Genomic DNA, 25986 nt, shown 5'->3' with positions numbered 1-25986 from the left:
CATGTCCTAGATGTATAGGCAAACCTTGCTATCCATGGATCTGACATCTGAGTTGGGTAATTGACACCCAACCTCAGCATACACAGAAAAAGGGATCTTTAAAGGGTTAATTTCACATATCCACTTTTTGGGGGTGGCCAGAAATAATCTCCAAGGTCATTTTCAGCCACCACTTTGTGAAAAGGATCCATTTTGTGGCTCGTTTTAAAGAAAAAAAACATTTTCTCGTGATTTTTCGTGTGGGAAATGTGGGAACTGGGATGGGGGCATTCAGCTGAAGACCCAGGGAGCAAGGTAGGGCACTTCCCCTTCTTCTGGGGGGTGTTTTTTTTGGCTTTCCCCATCCTCCAGGAACCTCCCTCCCTCCTCAGTTCCCATTGCCTTAATGTCCCATTATCTGTAGTTGTAACAGTGAATGGAATTCCTGTGGATTAGGAGTGTGCACAGACCATTTGCGGCAGTTTGGTCCAAATTTGGACTGAACTGCTGCTCCTCAAACTGGTTCAGTTGGACTCATTGGCTTCACCAGTTGAACCAGCATGAACTGGTTTGAAGCGGTTCGTGATCGAACCAGCCCAGTTAATGGTGGATCTGTTGGACCATGAACCAGTCCATGCTCACCCATACTGCAGATAACAGGGTTCACCTGTATTTACTGTTTTATGCTATGCTGTCTTGTATTGCTTCACTAAACAATCAGCATCTTCCATGTTCCCAAAAGAGCATCTTAAAAATCCATCACAGTTGTAGTGTTTTTTCCATAGCTGCATGTCTAAATGTCCTGTTTTTAATGAATGTGTTTTCATTGTTTAAGGGCAGTTTCTGCTTTGGAGCACAGCAAGGCCAAAGTCAAAGCTATGTTACAGGAGAAACTCTTTAGCATGACATTTCATGGGATTGGCCAATTTAACAACCAAGTGATATATGTTAAAATGTCAGAGGATGAACAGCAAATGCTAAGCAGAATTGCAGGTTCGTATTTAAACATCCCTCATTTGCATATGATCCTGTTTGAACAGACTTTTGAACTACTCAGTACAATTGAAAATGTTATTGGTATTTGTATTTGAAAGAAGATTTCTCCTGCTCACAGAAGTGAGCAGAGGGAACCTCCATTTAAATACAAATAAAAATAACATCTACATAACACACAAACATTTATATTTTGGCTGGCATTCTGCCTAGTGCTTGTGCAAGGATGGTGCCCTAGCTGAGGGCTGCAGTGCAAGCTACTTGTACTATGGAGCTTGTGTTCCAGACTAGCATGTTTGTGCTTGTTTGTGCACAACATGTGGCACACCTCATCTGTTTTAAAAGGAACTAATGTGCAACAGTGCAATCTCAAAAAAACCCTGTACCTTGACACAGTTATGCAATCTTCTTGCTCGAGTGCAACTTGGCTTGTTGTTCAAGTACAGTGTTAGTCAGGATGTCCGCCCCCCCCCCCACCCTTTGTGGTCACAGTGAAGTCCTGTGCTGTCCCACTGTGACCAGTGGGGCTTACTCCACTAAGTGTGGAGTATTGGATTTCTAAGTGTGCCTTGGATTTCTTCCTGAGCCATGCACAACTCTGCCATTTCCCCTTGATGCCCTTACTTGCAACTCCATTTTAGAACCCCTTCATTGTACCCCCTCACTGTCTTCCTTCGTATCCCACATTTTCTATGAAGCCTGAAGGTGTACTCATCTCCACGGAAACAAAACTTAACTGTGTGTAAAAATGCACTTGCTCATATCCACTACTTCTTATTTTTACTCTCACTTATTTTTACTACTCCCAGGATCATAATTTAGATTGTGACACAAACAAGGCTTGTCTGCTTTGCTAATGTTACTATGGAAAACACCATCTACATGGAAAGTGCACTATAATGCATTTTTAGAATTTTATGTATGTATGTATTTAGATTTTTATACCTCCTTTCATTAAAAAAAAATCCCAAGGAGGTTTACAAACATTTAAAACAATATGAGAAAATAAAAAATTACAAAATAAAAATATTAATAAAATGGAATATAAAAATACAAATCTAAGTTTAAAAAACATACACAAGATAACCATAAAATACAAAGAAGCAGCAACAAAAAACAGTGCTCATGTATATGATATTTAATGTATATTTCATGTATAAGATATATAAGATCCAAGTTATATGCTTGTGTAAGAGTTATTAAATAATATATTGATTCTAGTGAGTTAGATCCCCATTAGGTTTAGAGCATTCTTTCTGTTGGAGGTGTGTGTAGTTAATATGCCAAAAGGAGAGATTACCAGAAGTTGGAGGTTCTTGGAGATAGAAAGTGTTAAGCTATTTGCAGATATGACTGCATACAAGACTGGGAATACCATATTGTATATTTAAAATATAATAAGGAGTGACCTTAGGAATGAATAAAGTCAGTAGTTTCAATCTGTTTCTGCAGTTCTGCAAAATAAAATAAAAATGAGAAGAACAGCAGGGAACAACTATGCAAGAAGAAAAAGTTTCAAACCCCCTTCCTGGGCACCATGGCTTCCTATCCTGATGGTTCCCTTGTGGCACCTATTTAGCAAAAATGTAGGGCCAAACTGCACATTCAGCATATGGTGTGGTCTGTCCTTTGGGCTTTCTATACAAAGAGTTTTGAACCAACTCTCCATTGAGTCTTCTCCAATATGCTTACTTTTCTTTGCTTGGAAAATTGAGTCAATGTAAAGCTCAGCTTTTTGAAAGGAACTTAATAGACTGGTAGCAAAACGGTATAGAAAAGGCCACTGAGGTCATGTTCAAGGGTAAAACTTGTTGATCTTCAAAATCAGTCCAAACCTAGAATATGCCAGAATGCGGCCTCTCCTTTAAACATCTATGGAAAAAGTTAAGTGCTACATAGGAGCCTTAGGCTTAATACGGCCAACTCGAGATGTGGATCAAAATCAGATGTGCATCCCCGCTCTTCCTGGTAGCTGTGGCAGTGTTGATTTCAGACTACACTGCCAGCCCATGGTGGCACTGTGACTGTTGGGAGAGAGGAGACCTACTGATGGTCTGTTGAGCAAAGTACCTTCTGCTCACCATGGAAAATCTATTTTCAGCCTTCATGCAGTGATAAAATGAAAGCACTCCTAGTTATTCAGAGGCAACTGAGCATGGACAGGGACAAAAGACCATGGCTGATGAACATATTAGCAGGTGCCCCTTGTCAGTGGTGGTGCTGCTGGACAAAAGAGCCCAGGCTACATTATATAGTGGTGGCCCAAAGAAGGTGCAAGCTGATGACATCATTGGCCCACACTTGTCACTGCTTAGGCATATATTGTAACATCCGCACTGCCTGATTACTGGCATTCAGTTAAACCCAGCCTCTGGGTTCATTGTGCTGTATCAGTTCTGATTTTAAAGGTAAGAGGTATATAAGTGGAGTCAGGTGGTATATAAATTTTAATAAATAATTTGCTCTTACTACACAACTATCTCTGTGGCAGAGATCATCTGAGCTTCTCATCCATTTAAAGTCTGAGAACAGGATGTGATTGTTTCAGCCCCAACTCCTAATAATTTACTTGAAATAGCTGCAACTGAATGGGCCTTGACACCACAGATTGTATGTCATGCGTATACCAGGGCCACTGCTTTCTCTTCTTCTCCATTGCTGCTTTTTGTTCAAAAACAAATGTTGGGGAAAATATGCACACTGCCACATTTCATGTGCACTCATTTTCTGAGTTCATATCTAGTTGCACCCCCGAGTAATGCCTAGTGTAAAAGGGCATTTATCCTTCCTGCACGCCACCGCCCCTAAATTATCTACACCAATCCTCTATGTTGGAGGTTCAGCTCATGATGGAATCTACTTTTAGCACCAGGAACCCTATGGACCACTAGGGGCTTTGGGGCGGAGATAGCCAGTATCTCCAGTTAGGGGTGGTGATAGCTAGCATTCCCTCTCTGACATGTTTTGTCTGCTCTACTCTGATCCCCCTTTGTTAGACTGATGGTCTGAGGTTTCTGTCTCACCGGAGACTTTCTCTTTCTCCCTCTCCACTTCCTGTGTCTCCAGACGAGATTAATTAGCAGTGCTCCCTTACCTGTGCGCTTCCACTCTAGCTGGGCAGATAAAGAAATCTCCCCTCATGAGTTCTCTAAAAGGGTTATGGGCCCAGTGAACCCAGAGAGAGCAAACAAAGAGGCACAGAAAGTCGAAAGCCTGCTTGATTGGAAAGGAGTTCCAGAGAAATTGCAGGGAACGTTTTTTCCATGGAGACTGCAGCGCAGGGACAGGCAGCAATCCCAAGGCTGAATGGATTTAATATTGAAATGTGGTCATTCAGGATGGAGTCCTTTCTCCTGGCTCAGGGACTGGAAAGCATCCTGGAGAAGGACAGACCTGAAGCAGCTGGAGAACAAGCAACATGGGATGCCAAAAATGGAAAAGTTCTATGGATTCATCTGCTTGCATGTGACTCAATTATTGTTCATTTGAGAAAGACCGGGATAGCTAAGGAAGCTTGGGAGATTTTAAAATACCTGTATACTAGGAAGACAACTAATACTAGCATTGATCTGATTGTGAGAATGTGAAATATGAAGCTGAAAGGAGGACAGAATTTAACTGAGCATGTTAATCAAATTCTGGACATTTGAAGAAGATGTGAAAGTGAAAATGTAAAACTCTCATATCAAGTAATTATTTGATTTAGTCTGCCAGAGAGATTTCAAGTGGTATGTTATGTTTTGGATAGGGGTGTGCACAGAACTGCAGAACTGCGGTCCGGCACTGGGTTGGGGGTTTGCTTTAAGAGCAGTTTACTTACTTTAAGAGGGTTTACTTACCCCTCCCGCCGCTTTCCCCCTCTGTCGCCCGTAGTTTTTCTAGTAATTGGGGCAGCAGGATACCTCCCTGCAGCCCCTTCCCCAGTTTCGCTTGAAAAGGCTCCCAGAAGTCTTCTGCGCGCACACACATCGTGTGTACACTTCACGTCTCCGTGACGTGTGCTCACGCAGAAGATTTCTGGGAGCCATTTCAAGCGAAACAGGGGAAGGGGCAGCAGGGAGGTATCCTGCCGCCCCAATTACTAGAAAAACTATGGGCGATGGAGGGGGAAAGCAGCGGGAGGTGTAAGTAAACCCTCCCCCTGCTCTTAAAGCAACCCCCCACCCAAATCGCCCAAACCCCGAACCGCCCATGTCCAGACTGGTCTGGAGGCCTTTAGAATGGCCTCCGGACCTGTCCGGGCACATCACTAGTTTTGGAATCAAGAGAACAAATTGATTTAGACTTTGTAATTTCTAGACGTCAGGATTTTGAGAGATGCAGCCTCTAGGAAGCTAGCCTCTCTGACCAAAAGAGAGCATTTCAGACCAAACAAAGGAGCAAGGTGTGTTGGCTGTTTAGGGAGCCAGACAGTCATGAGTTTGTGGAGCACCTGAACAAAGAAGTGGTAGTGAAAGAACTAGAAAACTTTTCCTATTATCTTGGCATTCAAATAGAAAGAGAAGAGCATGGAAATTACCTTCTCAATCAGAAACAGAAGATAAAGGATCTTCTAGAATGTCTGAGAGAAGACAATTAAGTCAATACACAAATGGAGACAAACTTCCTGAAACAAGATCAGGACAGTAAGCCATTGCCAGACAACAGTCTATACAGAAGAGCAATTAGGAAACTTCTGTACATAGCAATAGTCATGAGGCCAGACACAGATGCAGCAATGAGGATTCTGAGCAAAAGAGTAAGTGCACCAATCAAGAATGTTTGGATTGCAGTCAAAATGCTGGGAAGATACCTGAAGGGTAAAGCACACTTCAAACTCTTGATACCAGCAAGCAGCAATCCTAGACAAGTGGGATACATGGATGCAGATTTGGCCAAGGACAGAACCAATCGCAAACCTACAAACAGAAATCTTGTTTTCCTATGTAGGTGGAGCCATCAGTTGGACTAGCTGAAAGTAGTCAATTGTTGTTGTTTCATCCACAGAAGCAGAGTACGTATCAGCTGGCCAAGCTTGTCAAGAAGTGGCATGGCTACACAAGTTACTGTTAGACTCTGGAACTGATGAGACAAAGCCAACTGAGATGTTTGAGGCCTATGAAGAGTGCATCCAACCCTCTCTGATGGAAAGGACTATGCCTTGAACAAAGCACATAGTTGCAAAGCACCATGAACATAGAGAGGCACAAGAGAATGGGCTAGTTAAACTGAAGTACTGCCCAACTCAAGACATGTTAGCAGATGGACTGACCAAGCTGCTACCAACAGATCGGTTCCAAATTCTTCGAGAGAAGATGGAGTCATAGATCGGTGTGATCTACAAGATGATAAGGGGTATTGGAGATACAACTCCTGCATGTCATCTACTCTTAGCACCAGCAACTCTATTGAGCAATTAGGGGTGTTGAGGGAGAGACAGCCAGTAAAGGCATTCCCTCTCTGACCATGCTTTCTCTACCCCTTTGTTAGATTTATAGTCTTAGGTTTCATTCTCTCACCTAAGAAAGACTTCCTGCTTCTCTCTTCCCATCTTTCTGTATGTAGCTAGCATTGAGGCACGATAGGTCTTATCTGTCTTCCTGATGGATTTCCTAAATAAACTACTTTATTTAGAACTTTAACTCCATGTCTCCATACAGAATTCATTAGCAGTTTCCCCTTACCTGTGCACTTTGGCTGTAGCTGGGGCAGATCAAGAAATCTCCCCTCCTAAGCTCTCTAACAATACATTGATGCCGAGCTCTCTAACTATACATTGTAGATCCGGCTGACTGTATCCTGATGTTGTGCCTCCAAACCCTTTGGGTTCTGAACTCCAGAATAAAGGTACAGTGTTTGCCAAGTGAGATTGCCACTGTATACCCCATTGGAACAGATGTTGTTTGGTCTAAGTCCAGTCTTTCTTGGAACTGCTGCAGATCACTTGTATCTGAATGTCCTATAAACAAATGTCTTTGTTTTCATTGCTTGATGACTAGAAGCTGTGTGGAGCTCTTTTACTGAAATGAATGTCGACATCTCAGGCAGCAAAGCCTTCAAGCCACACCTGACATTTCTAAAACTGTCCAAAGCACCTGCATTGAGAAGGAAGGTAATTAAGTATATTTTCATGTTCTTGTTTCTATTTCCTTGTTCCCTGAACACATGTGAAAAGTGCTTTGAATAGCGGTTTGGTGTGTCAGTCAATAACTTCTCAAATCTGGGGATTAGCACTTAGCAATAGCAATAGCAATAGCACTTACATTTATATACCGCTCTATAGCAGGGAGCTCTCTAAGTGGTTTACAATGATTTAGCATATTGCCCCCAACATTCTGGGTACTCATTTTACCGACCTCGGAAGGATGGAAGGCTGAGTCAACCTTGAGCCCCTGGTCAGGATCGAACTTGTAACCTTCTGGTTACAGGGCGGCAGTTTTACCACTGCGCCACCAGGGGCTCTACCACTGCGCCACCAGGGGCACCAGGATTATAGGAGATTGTATAGATGCAATGCATTTGATCACTCCAAACCACAAGGTACTCTTGCTTTTAGCCAGTTTGATCTCCATCCAGCTGAGGAAAGAACAAATATTGGACGAAATGAAAGCAGGAGGGTGACCTATGTTTGGGCAGTGCTTGCTTTATTAATTAATTAAAATTAATTACAAATTTATACCACCCTATCAAAAGGCTCTGTATGGTTATAGCTAGCAATTTTTAAACGTTTTGTTAATTAGAAGTTTGTCCCAGTGGAGATCCTGTAGAAAGTGTGGGGGATGGAGTCAGAAAGAAAAGGGAGGGGAAGGAGAAGAAAATGGGAGTTTTCTGAATAAAGTCTTAGTTACATCTACATAAGATTGCTTTGTATTTATGAGGGAAACAGCTATAAAACATCTGGCAATGAGATTTAGAACCAGTTAAGTGTGTGAGCCTGCAAAGCTTGTGAAAGTTCCTGCATCTTCATTTCATTGCATTACTGAGCCTATGTTCCTGATCTGCTGCATTCTGCGCTTGCTGCTGCTGATTGTTTCTCTCCCTGGGGATCCAGCAGGGGTGTATCTAGGGTGGGGCAGGCAGGGTACGTGCCCTGGGTGCCACTTGATGGGGGGTGCCATTTTTTAAATTTGATTTTTTAAAATGGTGCCCAAAAACAAAATGGCCACCGTGCATGCTCAAATGGCCTCTGTGAGGCCCTAGGCCATGCCAGGCCTTGCAGAGTCAACTTGAGCATGCACAACAGCCATTTTGTTTCCATTGGCCATTTTGTTTTTTTAAAAAATATTTTTAAAAATGGCCACCACACATGCTCAAATGGTCCCTGCGAGGCCCTAGAGGCCAGCGGGGGGAGGGGGAACCTTTGGAGACCCACACACATGGCCTTTAGGAAGCCCCCCCAAAGGGGCTACAGGTTAGTTTATATATAGATATAGATATAGATATAGATATAGATATAGATATAGATATAGATATAGATATAGATAGTGTCACTGTACACATATTTAGTTTGGCACTATGTACAGAGAATCAGGGCTTGTGAATACTGAGCTGAAGCTTATGAGCTAGGATTGTATTCATTTGCTTTTACTTTGTTTCTTGTGATTAGTGAGTTAAATGTGATGTCTTAATAATATGGCTATTAATGGTGAGTTTGTCCTTGAATCAGTGTGAAATCCTTAGTATTAAGGCCCACTGGGAGTTTCTTGCTCTCTTTCTCTCATTTTAACTGTCTTTCTGAAATACTAGAATATATTCCAAGCAGTGACACAGTTTACTCTGCATATCCTTTAATTATTTTCAGAGTATCTGGGAAAAGTCAAATTCTCCATTTATTTTTAAAACTTATGTAATAGTGATGCTACAATGCATAGTAGACAATTAGACAGGCACTTCTGTTTGTTTTCCCAAGTACACCTCCACATAGTATTTGGGTATTTCATGAGCCCCGGCATACTGAAATTTGTAGTTTTCCAGCATTTTTTGGTGTGGCTGCATCCACTGCTAAATAGTTTTTGAAATATTAAAAGATTAATGAGCTTGATATTATGGTAATGTTATCTGAAAGATGGGTGTCAGATATTTGGACAGGGGGCGCAATTTCAGTGCTTGCCCTAGGCACTATTTTCCCTAGATACATCTCTGTCCAGCAGGATACCAACCATGATGGATGGTATTGAACGCTGCTGAGAGATCCAAAAGAACCAACAGAGTCACACTTCCTCTGCCGATTCCCTGGTAAAGATCATCCATCAGGCTGACCAAGGCCATCACAACCCCATAGCCTGCTCTAAAGTTTGAAATCGGTCTAGATAATTGGTTTCCTCCCATACCACCTGGAGCTGGTTAGCCACCACTCTCTCAATCACCTTGCCCAACCATGGATAGATTGGAGGCTGGCCTATAAATACCCATCACTGAGGGACCTAGGGAAGGCTTCTTAAGTAGTGGTCTAATCATAGCCTCCTTCAAACAAGGAGGCATCCTATCCTCCCTCAGCAATGAGTTAATGATATTAACTAGACCACTGACAATAATTTCCCTGCTAGATAGAAGCAGCCAAGTTGGGCAAGAATCCAGGGAACAAGTGGTAGGCTGCATTGTCCCAAGCAGCTTGTTCATGTCCTCAGGCATCACAGATTCAAACTGATCCAATTTAATACTGCAAGAGAGATTGCTGGACACCACCTTAATAGACTCTGCAAAAATAGTGAAGTCCAAGTTGGCCCGAATACAAAAGATTTTGTCTGCAAAGTATTCCAGGCTTTTCATGTTATCTCACCCTGAGGATGCAGAGATCTGTGATCAGGTAAGGGAGAAGAACAAAAAATATAAATTGTATGTGGATTAGAAATGGGGTGTGAAACAGTGAACATTTCAGGTGGGGGACCTTTTCAAGTATGGATGCCTTATAAAGTGAGAAAGGAACGTTCTCGATATTCTGGACCAAAATAAATAATTGAAAACTTAGGAGAGTCTGTCATATTGGATGATGGAAATAAATGGAATAGTTTGAAACTTTCCTGCATGCATATACTATGAGAAAAGAGGGAAGGGATCTCAAGAGGAATTTAATCTTGCTTCCATTTTTGACCTCACAGAAGAGGCTGATGTTTCAGGTTCCCTCACTGACTTCTCCAAGATAGGGCTGAGAGAGACTCCTGCCTACAACCTTGGAGAAGCTGCTGCCAGTCTTGCCAGAAGCTGCTGTCAGACAATACTGAGCTAGATAGACCAGTGGTTTGACTCAGTATAGCTTCCTATGTTCCTATGAAACTGATGGACAATCCTCTGTAGCATAAAAAACCCCATCTCTAATAGCACCTGTGCCAGAGAACCCAAGATTTAGGAGAAATGTGTGTGACAGGAGACCACCTAAAAGACATCAAGACTTTTTCACTGAAATTTAAATTAATTCAATTCTGGTTGTTGTAAAGGGGAGGGATGTATTGTATTCTATCTAGTAATCTTTTATGTTTTGTTGTTGAGAAGTTTGTCCCAGTGGGGATCCTGTGTAGAGAGTGTGTGAGGGGTGGAGTCAGAAAAGGAAAAGGGGGGAGGAAGGAGAAGGTGAAAAAGGGAGTTGTTTTCTGAATAAAACAATCTTAGTTATATCTATATAAGATTGCTTTGTATTTAGGAGAGAAGCAGCTATAAAACAGGCAGGAAACCAATATAGCTTGTGCATTTATACGGAACTCTTTTTTTTGGTACGTCCTCCCATACATTTTATTTAGTGTAAAAGCCCTGATTCAGAATGGCAGGAAGCTCATGGGCAGATGTTTCTCAAGGCAAAATGGAGTGATAACTGAGCAAGCAATATCCTCCCCAGTTCAGAGAAGCAATAGCAATAGCAATAGCACTTACATTTATATACCGCTCTATAGCTGAAGCTCTCTAAGCGGTTTACAATGATTTAGCATATTGCCCCCCAACATTCTGGGTACTCATTTTACCGACCTCGGAAGGATGGAAGGCTGAGTCAACCTTGAGCCCCTGGTCAGGATCGAACTTGTAACCTTCTGGTTACAGGGCGGCAGTTTTACCACTGCGCCACCAGGGGCGGCAGTTTTACCACTGCGCCACCAGAAGCAGTGCCTGGTTTTCTGATAGGCTGCCGTTTTTAGCAGGCACAGCCTGCAATCCTCAAACCACTTACTTCAAAGCAGTCCGAAACTCAGTAGGATCACCCTAGGACAATGAGATTCTGGATTCAAAACAGCATCATTGCAGCTCTTACAGTCATGACTGTCTCACCAATATGGAAACACGGCATGAAGCGGATTCCACAATATGAGCAGAATAGCTTTCAAGCCATGTTTAGCTGACTGCAAGATTTATGTCAGGTTGCATGCGTGGCTGCTGAAGCCTTGCAATATAAATATATGATATGCTGCTTTAACCTTTAGCTGCAGAGGATATGGGAATTGGTGGGTTTCTTTATCGCTTTACAATTAAAGTAAAAACATTGCTCTGATTAGATTACCCCCGCCTCCCGTGGAATACTGTGTTGCTTGCTTCCTGGAATAGCTGTGTGTTTTTATGGGGTCAATATAATAAGCCAGAGAAAACTACAATAGCACAAGCTCAGGACATCAAGAGAGTGCTTGAACCATGAAAGAAAATGTTCTGACCTTGTACCTCTGCATGCTACGTATTCTTCAGATGCATTTTGGAGTATTTCTTTTGCACATTGAATGCAGACAAGGCTAGGCAATATCAGAGGTTGTCTAAAAAAATAAATATTTATTCCAGGACTTTGGAGAAGAGGCATTTCCATTGTCTAGGGAAAATCCCAGAAATATAGGGATGGATGATATTTAATTAGCAAAAGCCAATAAATGCTGTTAAGTAGATAATGGATATCACAAAACTTAAGTGCATAGCAGCAAGGTTAATTGGAAGATAACAAACAGATCAAGTATGATATACATGTTAGGTATATTATAGTAGCATGTATATCATGCTTTCATTTTATATAGTAGCAGATAAACACTGTATAAATGCTTTTATACAAGGAAGGCATTTCTTCATTGTAGAATATGACTCTGCAAAAAAAAAATATTGATTGTGCATAAAATCCTTATGTGCATTATCGAGAGCCTTTAAAATGTCCCATAATTTATACTGCCTTGATGCTATCTCCTATGTACCTATAAATGTGGCACAGCTAGAGTTTGGCCAACAGTGATAATCCACTGCTTTAAGCCCTATTCACACATTATGTGCAATGCACATAGAATCTGGGTGCAGTGTTGACTCATACAGATCTGTATGCAAATACAGTTTTTCAGACCTTTATGGTTAATGCACGTATCGTAGTATGCTTCCTATCTGTACTCTGTGTTTGAAGGAACCTGTACTCAGGTTCACATTGAAGATGAATGCATGTACATGTGCAGAGCCCCCTGCACACGGTGATGCCTGAATGCCTCTCAACTCCCCTTTAAGTGCAATCTTACCAGTGACAAATGGACAGGGTCTCCTTCTGACCATTTAGATGCTTTATCATTCTTTTGCTCGGTCTCCACTCATCCCCTCATGTGGTACAGGCTGGTTTCCCTTCCCCCTTCTACTACTGCTGTAGTAGCATAACAATGTATGAAGATGTAGGCAAGATGCTCCAGCCCTGGGCCGCCTGATTATTCTGGACGTCCTTTCCTGCATCTTGTCTATGTCTGTGGTATCCTTTTTGGGATGTGGGGACTCAAAGCACAGGAGCTGTTGCTGTTACAAACTCACCTTTTAGCACCAGACCAAGTGTACAAGCAGTTGCCTTGGTGCTGGGAGCCATGCACCCAGTCCTATGCAATTCATGTGCTCATTCTATGTGTGTGTTCAGTCCTTCTAGGATAGAACAAATTGTTCTAGTAAGAACCAATCCACTTTCTTTTCTTTCACTACCCCTACAATTGGACTAAATTTGGTCCAAATCGGTTGGGCAGTTCACAATTTAGGCCACTTCTGCCTCCAAACATTCAAGCATCTGCCATCTTGAATTGGGGTGGATGACATCATCACAAACTATGTTTTTGAGGTGTCCCTATGTGTCTCTACAGCTGTACCAGATTTGGTCCGTATTGGATTCCACTTGCACCACCATCTTACATCAGAGTAGATGACATCATTACAAATTATGCTCTTGAGCCTTCCCTATGTGTCCCTACACCTGTAACAAATTTGGTCCAAATTGGTTAGGCAGTTCACAAGTTAGCCCAATTGCACCTCAAACAATGTCCACCATCTTGAACTGGGGTGCATGGCATCATCAAAAACCACACCGTTGAGGTGTCCCTCTGTGTCACTCACTACAATTGTATCAAATTTGGTTTAGATTGGTGGGCAGTTCACAAGTTAGCCCACATGCACCTAAAACATTTACGTGCCCTCCATCTTGAATTGGGGTGCATGGCATCCTCACTAACTATGCCATTGAGGTGTCCCCATGTGTCCCTCCAATTGTACCCAATTTGGTTCATATTGGTCCAGGCATTGCAAAGTTGATAGAGGGAGAGGGAGAGGGAGAGGGAGAGAAATGGAATGCTGGGTGATCTCATAAGCCTGCTGGAAAGTAGGCTAAAAATGGCATAACTCTGGGATAAACACAAACAGGGATGGGTCTCACAGTCAGCATGTCCAACATATGCAAATAGCCATGCCCACAATCATTTTGGGGGAATTCAGTTTCAATATCACCTTTCATAAGGCATCCCAATCCCAAGGCAGTTTACAAAAATTAAAAAACAATAAAACTCAATTAAAATCACATTAAAACAGCAAAATCAATTAAATCAATAAAAATCATAAAACCACCACTATAAAAATAGAATAACAGAGGAGCTAAAAAACTTGGCAGCCCCTAAGGGGTAAAAGCCTGAACAAATAAAAAGGTCTTTAGTTGTTTTTAATGCAGCCACAGATGTCAAGGAGCAGACACTCAGTGGGGATTATTCCAGAGCTTGGGGGCAACAACAGAGAAGGCCATGTCACACATGCACAACAGTTTAGCCTCTCTGAAAGTCAGCACATGGAGCAAAGCAGATATTATTTCACATTATGTTTCTTTATGTAATTATGGCAACACAGCTGCTCACATGTCGGAGGATCTAAAAATTTGAGCCAGTCCTTAGAGCCTGCTCTTTATACAATTAATGACTTTTAAATCCATTAATCATCATCATTCATGTAGTATGATATATGAAACACTTTCTGTTACTAAGATTGGGCTGTGGCTATATAGCAGCTTACTTCAGCCACTGCTAATGAGGAAATAATGGTGCCAAGAGGTACTTTGGTACCTCCTATGAAGTACCAGTCACAACCATGGTCTGTCATGTATCAGTCCCCGATTTGGACTACCAAAAGCCCTGCAAATATTTTTGGTTTTGCTTGAGGACTGCATAGCTCCCATGGGCTAAGCCAAGAACTGTGCAGGAGACCTGCAATCAAGACCACCTACAATTTTCTTTTACTTTAAAGCAGCTGCATGGAACTGCTAATTTTATTAAAGAAATGGTGCCATTTTCCAAGTGGAAATACTTGGAAGTGCAATAGCCACATAAAGATTATTGTACATTTCTTGCATGCATATTTGTTGAATATTTCATATGGCTACAGCTTTATATACACAGAGGCATGATGATCTGTGATGTAGATGATCTGCAAGCTCTAGCAATGAAAGTCAAGGAGCACAGTGAGAAAATGGGAATACGACTAAATGTAAAGAAGACTAAACTAATGACATCGGGGGCAGCAACCAGCCTCAGAATTGGTAATGAAGACATTGAAGTGGTGGATAGCTTTTGCCTTTTAGGATCAACCATCAACAGTAAAGGATCCAGTAGGCAAGAAATACATCACAGACTAGCACTTGGTAGGGTTGCAATGAAGGCCTTGGAAAGGATATTTAGATGCCATGACGTGTCTATACCTACAAAGAATAGAATCGTTCAGACAGTGGTTTTTCCCATGACACTCTATGGATGTGAAAGCTGGACTTTGAAGAAGCAAGATAGAAAAAGCATTGACACTTTTGAACTTTCGTGCTGAAGAAGACTTTTGAGGATACCATGGACAGCCAGGAAAACAAACCTATGGATCATAGAGCCAATCAATCCAGAATTTTCATGCAAGGCACAAATGACCAGGCTCAAACTATCATACTTTGGACACATTGTGTGAAGGAATGCAGCTCCCTTGAAAAGTCCAGATTGCTGGGAAAAGGTGGAGAGAGAAGAAGAGGATGACCAGCAACAAAGTGGATGGACTCGATTATGACAGCAATGAGTGCACCACTCCCTGGGACACAGGGAGAGTTTCAGATCCAGAAGCACCCTCAGACTGTGCACCTGTTCCTTCCAGGGGAGCGTGACTCCATCTAGAACTGTCAGATTAAAATTGTCTCCCAAGATCCAACCCCACACAATAAGTGCCTCCGTCTTATCTGGATTCAGCCTGTTATCCCTCATCCAGCCCATCACCATCTTCATGCAGGCATTTAAGGAGGTTATGCCTTCTCCTGATGATGCTGACATGGAGAAATAGATTTGGGTGTCATCGGCATATTGATAACACCTTGCATCAAATCTCTTGATGATCTCTTCCAGCTGCTTCATGTGGATGTTAAACAATATCGGAGACAATATGGAGCCCTGAGGGACACCATAGAAAAGTTCAGATTTGGAAGAACAACAGTCTCCAAGAGACACCATCTGGAATCTGCCCAAGAGGTAGGAGTGGAACCACTGCAAAGCAGTGCCTCCCACCCCCAATCCCCTCAGACATTTTAGAAGTGGTCAATAGTATCAAAGTATTTTAAAACTGTGGTCAATAGTATCAAAAACCGCCAAGAGATCCAAAAGCAACAACAAAGTCACACTTCGTTTGTCAATTCCCAATTGGAGATCATCCATCAGGCCGACCAAGACAGTCTCCACCCGATAGCCCACCTGAAAGCCACTTTGAAATGGGTCTAGATAATCAGTTTCCTCCAAGACTGCCTGGAGCAGGTGCTGGGAGGCCACCACATGCTCAATCACCTTGCCCAGCAATGGAAGGTTGGAGACAGGCCAAGTTGCTTAACTCTGAGGGATCCAGGGCAGGCTTCTTCAGAAGCGGTCTAATGATTGCCTCCTTAAGACAAGGAGACATTCTGCCTTCCCTCAGAGAAGCATTTACAGTATGATCTCTACCAGGCCCTCTGCAACAGCCAGCCATATAGTATAAGCCAGGTCGGGCAAGGATCAAGAGGGCAGGTGATAGGCTGTGCTCAGTCAATCAATCAATCAATCAATGATGATCTCTTAAGCCTGCTTTCCTTCCCTGTGGAAAGTAGGCTAAAAAATATCCTAATTATCTACAAGTAGTCTTTCACACATTTTTAAAAACATTGAAATGTTAAAAAAAAAAATCCCAACACTGGGAACACATTGTTGTATGGCCTAAAGAAGCACAAGCATTCTCATTCCCAGGATACTTGAGCTTGCTCCCCATTTAAAGACAGACCTTCTTTCTACAATCTCTTGGCACAATATTTAGAATGGCCATTGCTGTTCCAGTTCATTCTGGGTCAGCTAGAAGGGTCTGGACAACTCCTGGGCAGTGGGTGTGTTTGGCTAGAGCCTGAATCTGTTTCTCTAGAGACAGTGTGATGCTGAGTCAAACCACATTAGAAGCAAATCCCCTTTAAAAAAAAAAGAATGGCAATGCAGAGAACAAGAACACTTCACTTAAATTAAACATAAGTTCCTTGCAAAGAATGTGAAGATAGAAGTGATATCTAGAGGACTTGAGAGGCACAGCATTATAATAACCATTCTGACGCCATCTACTGGTTGTAATGTAAACTGTATGTTGCCTTTTCACTGTGCTGCTTCTGAGCATCTCATAGAGTATTTCTTTTTTACATTCAGTAATTACCTTGTGGTCTTTAAAGTTCTAGGACTCCCCTAACCCTCACATGTTTTACATGTATCTGGAAAAATAATTCAAAAATATTTACAGCAATCAAGAAGTGTACCAGTTCAAAGGCTCAATTGTTACCTTAAAAAGATTAAGGATTCAATTGCCATCTAAAAAAGATTAACTTTTGATCCTCTCTAAATTAAGCCTTCTGCAAGCCCTAACCTTGAGCTTTATAAAAATGTGATCATGTAATTAAAGCCTATGAAAGGCAGGCCGAGTGTATTGCTGTGTTGTTTAGACTCAATGAGCAATTGTGCACTAGTAGCCGATCAGGCTTGGCTGATTGTTTTTAGTGTATGTGTCAATTATGCTTATAATCACCATGGCTGAATTCGCACATAACGTGAAACTGGAGATTGACGAACCCATGCATTCAATTTTAAACCATAAATCGCACCACAGACATTCGTCCAACCTCCACTTTCAGGGCAGGGTGGCCCCTCCCTGCTCTTAGCCGCTGAGGCTGTATCTTAGCAAACTCCATAGCCAAACGGTGGGGAAAGTATCAACACAGCACCAGAGTGGCAGCGATTCACCACAGTCTTGAAGGTGGTGTGCCAAGCACAATCATGCCTTTTCAGAATAGTCCACCCATCCCCTTTAAATCCCATTCTATACCAGTGCTTAGGGATGTGCATGGAACCACGGCCGGACAGTCCAGAAGCAGTGGACTTGGCACTTTAAGGGGGGGGAGGGTGCACATATCCCTCCTGCCGCATTTCCCACGCTGGCATCATTTATTTTCAAAAACCTTCAGGGCGGCAGCATACTTCCCTGCTGCCCCGTTGCCCTCATCAACCAGAAGTGGCCGGAAGTACCAGGTGCACATGCGCGCCCATCTGCCGTGAATGCATACATGCGCAATGGGCGCATGCGCACCTGGTACTTCCGGCCACTTCTGGCCGATGAGGGCAATGGGGCGGCAGGGAAGTATGCTGCCGCCCTGAAGGTTTTTGGAAATAAACGACACCGGTGGGGGAAATGCGGCTGGAGGGGTAAGTGTACCCTCCCCCCGCCCTTAGAGTGCCAAGCCCTGGGCCTTGGAACTTCGAACCAGCCCCAGCATTTGAACCAGTTCAGAGGCTTCTAAAATGGCCTCCGAACCAGTTCGTGCACATCCCTACCAGTGCTTCTTCTGACAGTGATTGTACTGCCTGCCTCATAAGAGCTCTGCAACAAAACTGTCCTGCACAAGTGATCATTAGGAAGGGTATTGAAAATAAAATGGCTAATATTATAATGCCCTTATACAAAACTATGGTGTGACCACGCTTGGAGTACTGTGTACAGTTCTAGTCACCACATCTAAAAAAGGACGTTGTGAAACTGGGAAAGGTGCAGAAGAGGGCAACCAAGATGATCAGGGGCCTAGAGCAGCTTTCTTATGAGGCAAGGCTACAACACCTGGGGCTTTTTAGTTTAGAAAAAGGACTACTGCGGGGAGACATGATAGAGGTCTATAAAATCATGCATGGTGTGGAGAAAGTGGATAGAGAGAAATTCTTCTTCCTCTCACATAACACTAGAACCAGGGGTCATCCAATGAAATTGATTGCCAGGAAATTTAGGACCAACCAACAGAAGTACTTTTTCACACAACGCATAATCAACTTGTGGAATTCTCTTCCAACCAGATATGGTGACAGCCAACAACCTGGATGGCTTTAAGAGCGGTTTGGATAACTTTATGGAGGAGTGGTCTATCATCGTCTACTAGTTGCTGGGCTAAAGGCCACCTTCAGCCTCAAAGGCAGGATGTCTCTGAGTGCCAGTTGCAGAAGAGTAACAGCAGGAGAGAGGGCATGCCCTCAACTCCTGCCTGTGGCTTCCAGCAGCATCTGGTGGGCCACTGTGAGAAACAGGATGCTGGACTAGATGGGCCTTGGGCCTGATCCAGCAGGTCTGTTCTTATGTTCTTAAGTACAATTTGGGGGGTGGGGTTTGGAGGGGGTATTGGGTATCACTATTTCTTTGTTACTTGGGGAAGGGAAGGGAATATGAGGGAGGGCAAAAGATCCAGGTGGGAGGGTCTGCTGTGCCGTGACCTGGGATGTTCTTGTAAGGGCTCACCCTGGCAAAGCAGTCCATACAGACCAAACCACACTCCTACTCCATTGGAAGTTTGCTACTGGAAGGGGTGTGCAGGTAGGGGCGTATCTAGTGTGGGGCAGGCAGGGCACGTGCCCCGGGCGCCACCTGAAGGGGGGCGCCATTTTGTAATTTTTTTAAAAAAATTGAAAAATGGCTGCCAAAAACAAAATGGCCACCGTGCATGCTCAAATGGCCTTTGTGAGGCCCTAGGTCATGCCAGGCCTTGCAGAGGCCATTTGAGCATGCATGGTGGCCATTTTGTTTTCAGTGGCCTTTCTTTTTTTAAAAAAAGATTATTTTTAAAATTGGCCACTGCACATGCTCAAATGGTACCTGTGAGGCCCTAGAGGCCAGCGGGGTGAGGGGGAACCTTTGCAACCCCCCCCCCAGAATTTAGGAAGCCCCCGAAAGGGGCTACAGGTTAAAAAATTTTTAAAAAATTAATATAATATAAGACACTGTACACATATTCAGATTGGCACTATGTACAGAGAATCAGGGCTTGTGAATACTGAGCTGACGCTTATGAGCTAGGATTGTATTCATTTGCTCTTACTTTGCTTCTTGTGATAAGTGAGTTAAATGTGATGTCTTGCTAATATGGCTATTAATGGTGAGTTTGTCTTTGAATCAGTGTGAAATCCTTAATATTAAGGCCCACTGGGAGTTTCTTGCTCTCTTTCTCTCATTTTAACTGTCTTTCTGAAAGACTAGAATATATTCCAAGCAGTGACACAGTTTACTCTGCATATCCTTTAATTATTTACAGAGTAAATTTACAGAGCCCCTGGTGGCGCAGTGGTAAAACTGCCGCCCTGTAACCAGAAGATTACAAGTTCGATCCTGACCAGGGGCTCAAGGTTGACTCAGCCTTCCATCCTTCCAAGGTCGGTAAAATGAGTACCCAGAATGTTGGGGGCAATATGCTAAATCATTGTAAACCGCTTAGAGAGCTCCGGCTATAGAGTGGTATATAAATGTAAGTGCTACTGCTAAGTGCTATCTGGGAAAAGTCAAATTCTCCATTTATTTTTAGAACTTATGTAATAGCGATGCTACAATGCATAGTAGAGAATTAGACAGGCACTTCTAGTTTTCCAAGTACACCTCCACATAGTATTTGGTATTTAATGAGCCCCAGCATACTGAAATTTGTAGTTTTCCAGCATTTTTTGATCTGGCTAAGTCCACTGCTAAATAGTTTTCGAAATATTAAAAGATTAACGAGCCTGACTTGTATTTTTCAGCTGATATTATGGTAAAGTTATCTGAAAGATGGGTGTCAGATGCTTGGACAGGGGGCGCAATTTCAGTGCTTTCCCTAGGCGCTATTTTCCCTAGATACACCTCTGTGTGCAGGGGAGAGGAAAGTCCCATTTTCCAGCAACCTCAGGAAAGTGGGGTCGCTGTTTCAGGACACAAGCAAGGGTGTACATTTCCACATGGGCAGACGGGCTGGCAGGGAACATGTTTTGACAGCTACCTGGTGGCAGTCACCAAGACAGGGAGAGCATTTGCCAATTCCCTGCGTGGCACCCTTTCCTGCACAGAGCAGCCTGGCTTAATATAATGCCCCCATGGCCTGACCCTCTCATGAGAGAGCTGTACATGTGAGAAGGGATTATTCCATCATCATGCATTATTAGCGATTCTGCCCAACACCCCAGTCCCCTCAGATGATTCTTCTCATGAGAATTGTGAGGGGCCTTACACCCCATGGCCTTACACTCCCATGAGTGAGTAGTCCTCTCAGGATCAGCATCTTTTGTCATCACATATGGAGAATCTCCCTTCTCAGTGTTGGCAATGCTGTTCCTGCTGCCCGATCCTTCTCATAAGTAAGCCTGGGGAGCACAAACATTCCCAAAGGGGAAGGGGCTGGGGTCACCTTCCCCAACTTATTTGTGAAAAGAAAAAAAAGAAATTGGCTGTGCAAGAATCCCTGGTTAGGGCTGCCCTTTAAACCTGACCCTGGGAACCCCCACCACCAAATGTTACCATCCCAGCACTGTAATGGGGTAATGTAATGCTTATGTTGCCACCTAGAGTGTTTGTGCTTCTGAACATACATCATTGTCACTTTATTTTTGGGAAGTGACTCACTTACTGGTCATTCTGTCATACTGTCCCTCCCCACTGCTTGCCAGGAAGGGGGAGCAAGGGACAGAGCAAGGAGAGGGAATGCCCTTGTGCTACTTTGCTGCTTGACAGGCTGACAAGTTTGGGGCGGGACATGATGGAGTCCCTGTTGCCAGGCAACTGCATAGCTGCATTGGAGACAGGAGGGGCGCAGGTAGTGGTTGGAGAAGCAGCCTGTGAGAAGCACTTCAGGCATGGAGCAGGTGTGATCCCGGGCAGGCCCGCACTGCCATTTCTATGATTGGGGTTTCAAAAACCTCACGGAACCGTGGCCATGGTGCCGTCCGGATGTAACGCTTCGGCAGCCAAACCTCTGGTCTCGGCGGCAAACTTAACTGCAAACCAAAGGTTCAAACTGGAATTTGGCAAGGCAAATCACAGGCTGCTTTCACCACCAAACTGCAATTGCATAAATTTGGACATAACAGAATTGCAACATCTGCCCCGTTTATCTCCAGTTGTGCATTACATCCAAATTCGGTCCATGTTTTCATCCCTCCCCCTTGTTAGCAAATGTACACTAAATAAATGGAACATTATGTCAGATGGTCAGGACATGTCTTATTCCTAGCAGCCAAAGTGTTAGATTTGCCATTTATGCAGGTTCAGAATTCAAAAGCTATTGTAGCTTGTCTGCAATTAGTCAGATAAATAGTTATTTAGCTCAATAACTTGCTTGAAAACTAATTATCATGGGAAAGGCTAAAGCAGTGTGGTAATCCCAACAGTCATATTGGGTAAGTGAATAATGCAAAAAGTGACTGAAGCATTCATTGCTCTATCTCAAAATACTCATGGTCTAATCTACCAGTATGGGGAAGATATAAAATGGGAACCTGTCGTATCAGTGTGTGGATCTGCATATTTCAAGCAGGGATAGCACACAGAGTACTAAGGGCGACTCTGTGTGTGGATATTTTGCCCACCATGTTGCACACAACCTGATTTGTACTTGTAAAATGAAACTGGATAGACATTGATTTGATTTGCACTTGCTATTTTTGTTAATGGAATGTATTATAGATGTGTCAGATGTCCTCGACAGTATAGTAACTGTTCTATATTGATTACACTTTCTGTTTAATTTGTACTGGACTAGTACAAAACTAGCACTGGAGACCAAGGTTTATATCTTGGCTCAGTTATGACTTTGAGTGAATCAGTCTCTTCTTTTAAGCTTCTAAATTAAGGAAATTATTCAGTTGTGTGGATTGAATGCTAAGGCTGTATTCTTTTAGATCAGTCTGAAATTTGTTAGATCGGATGTTAGAAAATTGATAGTAGATTTCACTAGGTTATTTGTATAGCAGTCTGCTTTGCAGGAATTGAAAATTTTACCCAGAGACATATTAAGCTTGCTCAGAGACATAGTGAGTTTTCAGTTACACAAACCCACAGATCAATAGGAAATGCCTCAGTCCAGTATGATGATTCCCTCTTTTAATTTAGCTTCTGGGAATGTATGTGAACCCAGACATGTAGCTTCTCACCTAAAACAACAACAAAAGAGATCTGGGGTTCAACACTGGCACTTTTAAACAGGAAATTAACCCCAGAACTCCATTGTCTGCAGCACTACCTCATACACATACCTGTGTTATGTACTCTTTTAAAAAAGCTTTATACAGATGTCTTTGTGCCACTTCCCTTCAAAATTATATATCTCCACTTCATACTTATAAGCACAAAATGGTATGAGTCAGAACATTTTCATTAGTTACATAATAATCTATTTATGCTACAGTAAAGTGATTAATTGCCCTTAACGCCTTTTGGAATTGTTGGCATTTAGTGTTTGCCATCCTAGCTAAGGGTTGGAAACTTTATGAATTCAAAGTATAATTCTTATGACTGTAGATTGTGAAATTCTTTAGACTTTGTTGTATTTGATTCCATAATTAAGTGACTTGGCAAGGGATCTGTGATGCAATTACATGGTACAGAATCGTGAGAGGTGAGAAGTTATTCTACTTTACAATTTTAAGATGACAAAGATCACTGAACATAACGTCTAGACTATGATGACTCAATGACAGTGTTTCTCTTATTAATATGTGTTGGAAGAGAACATATTTCTTAAAGGGTGTTATACTTTGACATTTCATTTTACACACAGTAGCAGCTGTAATATTCGTCTTCCAAATTTACTATTGGTGTTAAGCAGCCATCCAAAGGACATAACTTCTGCTGCTATTTGTTTCTTTGTTCTGCTCCCTGGAGTAAGACTGCTTCCGTGGGAGCCTACTGAACTGCTGCACTTAAATATACCTTTTATTTCAGGATAATGGTACCATTGTGAGGACTATATGCCAGGGCAGGTGCTTCATTATGTAACGTGTTAGAAAGCAAATGAAACAGAACAAGGAAAAAAGCTGGAATGGGCAACAAACCAACCAAAGGCAAAGCTATAATTGGAAGGCAGTATCCAAAGAACACAGCTGCCCTGCCTCTGGGGATGCCTCACTCACCTCCCCTTGCTCGATTCCCTTCACTCAACTCCCCTCCCTTGCCCGCCAGCTGGCCAGCCATTCATGCTGCTGCTGCTGCTGCTGGCCACAACACTGCTGCTGGCTTTCTCCTCCTTCTCCAGCAGTGCACTGCATTCCTGCTGCCGCTTCCAAGCTGTTCGGGATTCTGACCTGTGTAATCAGGGTGCATGGATGCTCTTTAGTCCCAGCTGCTTTGGGGGCAGAAGCAGCTCGAATGTGGGCAGCAGGACTGTGTCATCGCCGTGGGGGTGAGGCTGCTGCTACTGTAGGGAGAGAGAGCACCCTGCTGCCAGGGTAGGGAGTTTGCCACTCCTGCTGTGAGGGGGCTATGAGATCACAGGCCGCCTACACTTGGCTATGCCCCTGAAACAAACTTTGCTGAGAGTGATGAAGTACATTGTGGGGAAAAGCTTCCCAGCCGTGTTAATCCAAATTGCATTGAAGGGTGATTTGGGCACCAGTTATTTTGGAGGGGCAGCTATGCTGGAAATTTTTGTTAAAATCTGTTTACCCTGCCTCTCCTTTCGTGTAGGTTCTCAAGGTGGTGAACAATAAATCAGTAATGAAAAACATAAAAGCTGATTAAAAATATAATCACTACAAATAAAGTACTATACTTAGTACTATACTTATATAGTACTAAAGTACTATACTTATTTATAGTACTATACTTATTATACTTATATAGTACTAAAGTACTATACTTATTTATAGTACTATACTTATTATACTTATATAGTACTAAAGTACTATACTTATTTAAGACTATCGACAGATGATCAGTCACAACTTAGGCCAAAAGCATGTGAGAATAATCGTGTCTTCACTGTCTGAAATATCTTCCTGTTTTGAGGGAAGGACTCGAGACAGGGCTGAATTAAGGCATGTTGATGCCCTCAGCTACTGTATGTTGAGCTTAAAAGGCCCCGTAACATTACAAAATGGGTGGGAAGTCCCACCCTGGCATGTCGCTCACGGTCCCTTGCTGTGCTGTTCATGGTTACAGTAGCATCAGTCTGAAGAGGCAAACACTGTCTGTATTGGTGATGGCAGGCGCTGGTCTAAACCGAGCCCTGGTCTAGCAACATTTCAATATAATTTACAGTTATTTCTGCACAACTCAATATGATAAATAATTGTGTAGCTATAGAAGTATATTTTGTCTTAGAATAATAATGCCTGTTTTAGAGTCGCCCCACCCCCTTTATTTTTCAACCAGTTATGCAAAACTTGAAATCTAGTCATTTTTTGTAGTCAGAGCCCCTCAGAATGTGAGGCCTTAACTGAAGCTTACTTAGTTTCTACCTAAATCCAGCACTTTCTCAGATATTGCAGGACAAGGAAGTACATGAAGTGTCACCATCTCTCCAAAGGCCCTGCCCTATGCATACATACCTGCCATATGTCAGCTTGTAATGGGATATGAAGCAGAATCTCCATTTTAAGTTCCAGTATGTGTGTGATGGGGGTTCACAGGGAAGGAGGTGGCCCTTTTAAGATATCCAGGTCCCCAGCTATTTAGACTTTCAAGTTAGAACAAGTATGTTGGGCTCTGAAACAGACCATCAGGCAAAAATGATGAGATATCGTTCTGTAATGTGAGCATATGCATTTTTATTATTTTGTGTATAGTGCTATCCTAGTATATGGTGCAGTACATTGAGTGGGAAGACAGGTCCCTATTTTGGAAGAATCACAGGCATGAGCTTAATGTATGTAAATTATGTATGTAAATGGTGCATAGTTATTTGTCACTCTTTGCCTTAAAACGGAGCACAGAACATTGTCTGTTCCTTGCTCCCCCCCCCTTCAAAATGCTGTGAGCCAGTAAAATCAAATAGTTAAATAGCCCTGCAGAGTATTATACTCAACACTCTATAGGCTTTACAGTTTTTATTTATTCATTGATTCCAAGAGCTCATCGCATGAGTGGATAAAATTCTGCTTCCACCATGGGGAGGGGTGACTTTCTTTCCTTTTGCAGCTCCTGTTCCTGCTGTAGGTGGGGTGCCCAGATGGGGCTTCTCTGGAGGCTGTCCAGCAGGGCTCCAGACAGAAAGGAGAATGGTGAAAATGTCATTCCACATTTGTGCCACAACCAAGAAAGTCCTGTGAGCAGTCGTCATCTGCCTAACCTGAGAATTTTGGTGAGGGTCCCCACTGATAAACACTGAGAAACAGAGGGACCCACCCATAAACAGAGGGTCCCTACTGATAAACAGAGAATTTTGAAGAGTCCTCACTGATAAACAGAAGGTTTGGGCCAGGCACCGCTACTTATGTGTAGAATATACTACTTACAAGGTTGTTTTTTTAAAAATAGAAGATACTTTTTAAAGACGATATCTCTTTATAC

The 25986-nt window shown here is 42.7% G+C and overlaps 1 protein-coding gene across 5 annotated transcripts in view; it reads left to right on the top strand.

Moving 5' to 3' along the window:
* LOC128323107 (uncharacterized) overlaps positions 1-25986 on the top strand; it is a 179414-nt gene that overhangs the window by 33466 nt on the left and 119962 nt on the right. For 4 of the 5 annotated variants that reach the window (XR_008306171.1, XM_053245799.1, XM_053245798.1 and 1 more), the window contains exons 5-6: positions 815-972; positions 6951-7063. Coding sequence is in view for 4 of the 5 variants with exons in the window: in XM_053245799.1 (XP_053101774.1) it covers positions 815-972; positions 6951-7063 (271 nt within the window). In the remaining variant the exon portion in view is untranslated. Of the gene's footprint in view, positions 1-814; positions 973-6950; positions 7064-25614; positions 25692-25986 lie in introns of those variants that run through there. The other variant, XM_053245800.1, reaches the window with a different exon arrangement.

The sequence above is a fragment of the Hemicordylus capensis genome, chromosome 4 (genome assembly GCF_027244095.1).
Source record: "Hemicordylus capensis ecotype Gifberg chromosome 4, rHemCap1.1.pri, whole genome shotgun sequence".
Taxonomy (NCBI): Eukaryota; Metazoa; Chordata; class Lepidosauria; order Squamata; family Cordylidae; genus Hemicordylus; species Hemicordylus capensis.
The sequence above is the reverse complement of the archived record's forward strand: the minus strand, read 5'-3'. Positions and strand labels throughout refer to the sequence as shown.